Source organism: Salmo trutta, chromosome 37, assembly GCF_901001165.1.
Source record: "Salmo trutta chromosome 37, fSalTru1.1, whole genome shotgun sequence".
NCBI classification, from domain to species: Eukaryota; Metazoa; Chordata; class Actinopteri; order Salmoniformes; family Salmonidae; genus Salmo; species Salmo trutta.
In genome coordinates this window covers 725105-732500 of record NC_042993.1, presented here as the reverse complement: position 1 = coordinate 732500, position 7396 = coordinate 725105, and the positions used below count along the sequence as shown (strand labels likewise).

General features: G+C 50.3%; 1 protein-coding gene across 8 annotated transcripts in view; it reads left to right on the top strand.

Annotated features, from left to right (window-relative positions):
* Positions 1 to 7396, top strand: part of atp8b2 (ATPase phospholipid transporting 8B2) — an 80991-nt gene that overhangs the window by 69075 nt on the left and 4520 nt on the right. For all 8 annotated transcript variants that reach the window (XM_029737654.1, XM_029737656.1, XM_029737653.1 and 5 more), the window contains one exon: positions 5833 to 6411. In XM_029737654.1, the coding sequence (XP_029593514.1) occupies positions 5833 to 6411 (579 nt within the window). The remainder of the gene's footprint in view (positions 1 to 5832; positions 6412 to 7396) is intronic.

Below are 7396 nucleotides of genomic sequence, written 5' to 3'. Positions count from 1 at the left end.
ATACGTCATTATCACTAGGGTTTAATATTATCCAAAAACATTCTACACGTTCTTCACATCCTTCCTGAGAATATTGCAACCGTTCTGAAATACATCTGACAATAATTATACCACAGATAGAACAATGAGACAGATATTTCACAGAAGGTGTAAATGTGAAGCATCCGATTGGCGTTCCCACTCACTACCATATATGGCCCAGTGGTTGACAGTGGGAGAAGATTGGAGAAGATGGAAGGAGATGGATTTTGGCCAACATTCTGCACATTTTCTCATCGGGGAAGCTTTTGACCTCAATACAGTTTCCTGTCCCCAAAACTAAAATCTGTTATGAACGGAGTAGACTACGTTTTGTAGATTTTAACCTTTGCCAAAGTTGTAAAAAATGGCATTGTTTAGAGGGAATGCAAAGGCTAATTGAGTTATTGCACACGCTCACTCCACAGAGTAGGCGTTTCCTAATGGAAATATGCAGATGTATGCTAGAACGAGCTAATAGGATCTCGCTAGCTTGTGCTTGGCTCTGCCCACCATTTTGCTTATTCTGCCCACTATGACTCATTTGTTTCAATTGGAAAGACAGGATGTGGTCTATTTTGGTTTAGTTCTAAAAAATATTTGATTTTACCACTGTAAATTGAGAAATACGGACAGGAAACTAATGGTTTCTTGTTGTATTTGTCACAATTTGCTCAACTCAAAGTTCCGTCAAAGTCACCACAAAATTTGTTGATGTAGCCTAAATGTAGGCGTAAAATAGATGAGGTTATTAGACTACAGGCTAGTGAAAATGTTATTTGTTTTAGCTTACCCATAACTTTGACTGAAAGATGCCAGCCAGCTTGTTGGCTCTTTTCACTCACCCTGGACCTGGCTATCAAGGGAATTCAGAAGGTTGTAGTTTATGACCTTGACCTGGCTATCAGGGGAATTCAGAAGGTTGTGGTTTATGACCTGGACCTGGCTATCAGGGGAATTCAGAAGGTTGTGGTTTATGACCTGGACCTGGCTATCAGTGGAATTCAGAAGGTGGTTGTTTATGACCTGGACTTGGCTATCAGGGGGATTCAGAAGGTTGTGGTTTATGACCTGGACCTGGCTATCAGGGGGATTCAGAAGGTTGTGGTTTATGACCTGGACCTGTTTATCAGGGCAATTCAGAAGGTGGTTGTTTATAACCTGGACTTGGCTATCAGGGGGATTCAGAAGGTTGTGGTTTATGACCTGGACCTGGCTATCAGGGGGATTCAGAAGGTTGTGGTTTATGACCTGGACCTGGCTATCAGGGGGATTCAGAAGGTTGTTTATAACCTGGGCCTGGCTACCAGGGGGATTCAGAAGGTTGTGGTTTATGACCTGGACCTGGCTATCAGGGGGATTCAGAAGGTTGTGGTTTATGACTTGGACCTGGCTATCAGTGGAATTCAGAAAGTGGTTGTTTATAACCTGAACCTGGCTATCAGCGGGATTCAGAAGGTTGTGGTTTATGACCTGGACCTGGCTATCAGGGGGATTCAGAAGGTTGTGGTTTATGACCTGAACCTGGCTATCAGGGGGATTCAGAAGGTTGTGGTTTATAACCTGGACCTGGCTATCAGGGGGATTCAGAAGGTTGTGGTTTATGGCCTGGACCTGGCTATCAGGGGGATTCAGAAGGTTGTGGTTTATGACCTGGACCTGGCTATCAGGGGGATTCAGAAGGTTGTGGTTTATGACCTGGACCTGGCTATCAGGGGGATTCAGAAGGTTGTGGTTTATGACCTGGACCTGGCTATCAGGGGCATTCAGAAGGTTGTGGTTTATGACCTGGACCTGGCTATCAGGGGGATTCAGAAGGTTGTGGTTTATAACCTGGACCTGGCTATCAGGGGGATTCAGAAGGTTGTGGTTTATAACCTGGACCTGGCTATCAGGGGGATTCAGAAGGTTGTGGTTTATGACCTGGACCTGGCTATCAGGGGGATTCAGAAGGTTGTGGTTTATGACCTGGACCTGGCTATCAGGGGGATTCAGAAGGTTGTGGTTTATGACCTGGACCTGGCTATCAGGGGGATTCAGAAGTTTGGGGTTTATGACCTGGACCTGGCTATCAGGGGGATTCAGAAGGTTGTGGTTTATGACCTGGACCTGGCTATCAGGGGGATTCAGAAGGTTGTGGTTTATGACCTGGACCTGGCTATCAGGGGGATTCAGAAGGTTGTGGTTTATGACCTGGACCTGGCTATCAGGGGGATTCAGAAGGTTGTGGTTTATGACCTGGACCTGGCTATCAGGGGGATTCAGAAGGTTGGGGTTTATGACCTGGACCTGGCTATCAGGGGGATTCAGAAGGTTGTGGTTTATGACCTGGACCTGGCTATCAGGGGGATTCAGAAGGTTGTGGTTTATGACCTGGACCTGGCTATCAGGGGGATTCAGAAGGTTGTGGTTTATGACCTGGACCTGGCTATCAGGGGGATTCAGAAGGTTGTGGTTTATGACCTGGACCTGGCTATCAGGGGGATTCAGAAGGTTGGGGTTTATGACCTGGACCTGGCTATCAGGGGGATTCAGAAGGTTGTGGTTTATGACCTGGACCTGGCTATCAGGGGGATTCAGAAGGCTGTGGTGTATAACCTGGACCTGGCTATCAGGGGGATTCAGAAGGTTGTGGTTTATGACCTGGACCTGGCTATCAGGGGGATTCAGAAGGTTGTGGTTTATGACCTGGACCTGGCTATCAGGGGGATTCAGAATGTTGTGGTTTATAACCTGGACCTGGCTATCAGGGGGATTCAGAAGGTTGTGGTTAATGACCTGGACCTGGCTATCAGGGGGATTCAGAAGGTTGTGGTTTATAACCTGGACCTGGCTATCAGGGGGATTCAGAAGGTTGTGGTTTATGACCTGGACCTGGCTATCAGGGGGATTCAGAAGGTTGTGGTTTATGACCTGGACCTGGCTATCAGGGGGATTCAGAAGGTTGTGGTTTATGACCTGGACCTGGCTATCAGGGGGATTCAGAAGGTTGGGGTTTATGACCTGGACCTGGCTATCAGGGGGATTCAGAAGGTTGTGGTTTATGACCTGGACCTGGCTATCAGGGGGATTCAGAAGGTTGTGGTGTATAACCTGGACCTGGCTATCAGGGGGATTCAGAAGGTTGTGGTTTATGACCTGGACCTGGCTATCAGGGGGATTCAGAAGGTTGTGGTTTATGACCTGGACCTGGCTATCAAGGGGATTCAGAAGGTTGTGGTTTATAACCTGGACCTGGCTATCAGGGGGATTCAGAAGGTTGTGGTTTATAACCTGGACCTGGCTATCAGGGGGATTCAGAAGGTTGTGGTTTATGACCTGGACCTGGCTATCAGGGGGATTCAGAAGGTTGTGGTTTATGACCTGGACCTGGCTATCAGGGGGATTCAGAAGGTTGTGGTTTATGACCTGGACCTGGCTATCGGGGATTCAGAAGGTTGGGGTTTATGACCTGGACCTGGCTATCAGGGGGATTCAGAAGGTTGTGGTTTATGACCTGGACCTGGCTATCGGGGATTCAGAAGGTTGTTTATAACCTGGACCTGGCTACCAGGGGGATTCAGAAGGTTGTGGTTTATGACCTGGACCTGGCTATCAGGGGGATTCAGAAGGTTGTGGTTTATGGCCTGGACCTGGCTATCAGGGGGATTCAGAAGGTTGTGGTTTATGACCTGGACCTGGCTATCAGGGGGATTCAGAAGGTTGTGGTTTATGACCTGGACCTGGCTATCAGGGGGATTCAGAAGGTTGTGGTTTATGACCTGGACCTGGCTATCAGGGGGATTCAGAAGGTTGTGGTTTATGACCTGGACCTGGCTATCAGGGGGATTCAGAAGGTTGTGGTTTATAACCTGGACCTGGCTATCAGGGGGATTCAGAAGGTTGTGGTTTATGACCTGGACCTGGCTATCAGGGGGATTCAGAAGGTTGGGGTTTATGACCTGGACCTGGCTATCAGGGGGATTCAGACGGTTGTGGTTTATGACCTGGACCTGGCTATCAGGGGGATTCAGAAGGTTGTGGTTTATAACCTGGACCTGGCTATCAGGGGGATTCAGAAGGTTGTGGTTTATGACCTGGACCTGGCTATCAGGGGGATTCAGAAGGTTGTGGTTTATAACCTGGACCTGGCTATCAGGGGGATTCAGAAGGTTGGGGTTTATGACCTGGACCTGGCTATCAGGGGGATTCAGAAGGTTGGGGTTTATGACCTGGACCTGGCTATCAGGGGGATTCAGAAGGTTGTGGTTCATGACCTGGACCTGGCTATCAGGGGAATTCAGAAGGTTGTGGTTTATGACCTGGACCTGGCTATCAGGGGGATTCAGAAGGTTGTGGTTTATGACCTGGACCTGACTATCAGGGGGATTCAGAAGGTTGTGGTTTATGACCTGGACCTGGCTATCAGGGGGATTCAGAAGGTTGTGGTTTATAACCTGGATGTGGCTATCAGGGGGATTCAGAAGGTTGTGGTTTATGGCCTGGACCTAGCTTTCAGGGGGATTCAGAAGGTTGTGGTTTATAACCTGGTCCTGGCTATCAGGGGGGATTCAGAAGGTTGTGGTTTATAACCTGGACCTGGCTATCAGGGTGGATTCAGAAGGTTGTGGTTTATCATAACCTGCTCATTGTGGTCACTTTGTCACAGGGAACATATCAGATGTTCCACTAAACAAACAGACAAGGTAATAGGCCTAGTAGTGGAGGACAGCACAGCGGCTGATCAAATCCCTGCCAGTCTGACTAGTCCAGCCTGTCTACTCATTTTTGTTGTTGTAACATCATGGAACAATGTTGCAAATGTCTTTTTCCTCAAGAGCGTTTGTGGACACAATGTACCTACCATTTTTTTAACAGTGAGTATGGCTGGAGCTTTGTGAATGTGAGATGGAGTTTGCCTTCAGTAACTGTGTCAACAGGTTGCGTGTAGCCTACACATGATAGTCAGCAATGCAGTTTATGGAAGTCATGTATGTAAGTGATGTTTTCTACTGAGGACTATGTTGAGCAGGCCTATAGGCTAAATGTGGTTGGCTGCTAGTGTTGTGATGACTGGTCTAATGTAGGTTGTGAAGCCAGGGAGTCGATATGTTCGCTTCATGCATGCACCTATCGTGCATATTTAGTATTTTTGCATTAGTGCTGCATAACATGTTTTAATTATTGGTCTACAGGACCCTTCAATATTTCTCTCCTGAAACAGGAAGGAGCTTGGTCAGGAAGTCCCAGGATACCGGTCACCTGTATTAAACCCTACATATCCCTTTATACTAGGAAATAACACTCCTCTGTGTCCTCTCTACCCTCTCCCTTTCCCCCCTCCCCCTCTACCTCCCCTGCTCTCCCTTCTCCCGCCCCCTCTACCTCCCCTGCTCTCCCTTCTCCCGCCCCCTCTACCTCCCCTGCTCTCCCTTCTCCCGCCCCCTCTACCTCCCCTGCTCTCCCTTCTCCCGCCCCCTCTATCTCCCCTGCTCTCCCTTCTCCCTCCCCCTCTACCTCCCCTGCTCTCCCTTCTCCCGCCCCCTCTACCTCCCCTGCTCTCCCTTCTCCCTCCCCCTCTACCTCCCCTGCTCTCCCTTCTCCCTTGCTCTCACCCTCTACCTCTCCCTTTCCCCCCTCTACCTCCCCTGCTCTCCCTTCTCCCGCCCCCTCTACCTCTCCCTTTCCCCCCTCCCCCGCTACCTCCCCTGCTCTCCCTTATCCCTCCCCCTCTACCTCCCCTGCTCTCCCTTCTCCCGCCCCCTCTACCTCCCCTGCTCTCCCTTCTCCTGCCCCCTCTACCTCCCCTGCTCTCACCCCTCCCTCCCCCTCCAGGTGCGTTACACCCAGCTGGTGCGTCAGAAGACGAGGAAGCCAGCGGGTCGATGCATGGGAGGAGTCAGGGGTGGGGTCGGGGGCGTGCCTGAGGGTCGTCTGGGGGCGAGGGGCGGGTCCAGGAGGTCAGGATATGCCTTTGCCCACCAGGAGGGATTTGGGGAGCTCATCACCTCTGGGAAGAACATGAGACTGTCCTCCCTGGCCCTGGCCAACTTTGCCTCCAGACACAGCTCCAGCTGGATAGACACCCTGCGCAAAAAGAAACACTCAAACACACATCCCCCCCAGAGCGCCTCAGGAGAGAGCAGCCCAGCACCTAGCTATGTGTCTGGGTCGGCTCCCCCCCTGTCCAATTCATCCTCTCTCCTGGGGGGGTCGCAGGACACTCCCCTGGAGGAGGGAACACACACGCTGCCTATCATACTCCCACAGGTGGCTTCTGGCCCTCCCACAAACACACCTCCAACGTTAGCTCCAGCCCAGGTCCCCTCTACTGACGCTCTCACCCCCACCTCGGTGAGGAGTCCTGGGGGAGACTCGGTTGGTGGCTGGAACCTTAGTCTGGGCGCTGTACAGGTGAGATACTGTCATCTTCTTTAATCTGTTTCTCACACACACAACCTCACACACAACCTCACACACACAACCTCACACACACAACCTCACACACAACCTCACACACACAACCTCACACACAACCTCACACACAACCTCACACACAACCTCACACACACAACCTCACACACAACCTCACACACACAACCTCACACATAACCTCACACACAACCTCACACACAACCTCACACACAACCTCACACACAACCTCACACACAACCTTACACACAACCTCACACACAACCTCACACACAACCTCACACACAACCTCACACACAACCTCACACACAACCTCACACACAACCTCACACACAACCTCACACACAACCTCACACACAACCTCACACACAACCTCACACACACAACCTCACACACAACCTCACACACAACCTCACACACACAACCTCACACACAACCTCACACACAACCTCACACACAACCTCACACACAACCTCACACACAACCTCACACACACAACCTCACACACAACCTCACACACACAACCTCACACACAACCTCACACACACAACCTCACACACAACCTCACACACACAACCTCACACACACAACCTCACACACAACCTCACACACACAACCTCACACACACAACCTCACACACACAACCTCACACACAACCTCACACACACAACCTCACACACACAACCTCACACACAACCTCACACACACAACCTCACACACACAACCTCACACACACAACCTCACACACACAACCTCACACACAACCTCACACACACAACCTCACACACAACCTCACACACACAACCTCACACACAACCTCACACACACAACCTCACACACACACAACCTCACACACAACCTCACACACACCTCACACACAACCTCACACACAACCTCACACACACAACCTCACACACAACCTCACACACAACCTTACACACAACCTCACACACACAACCTCACACAA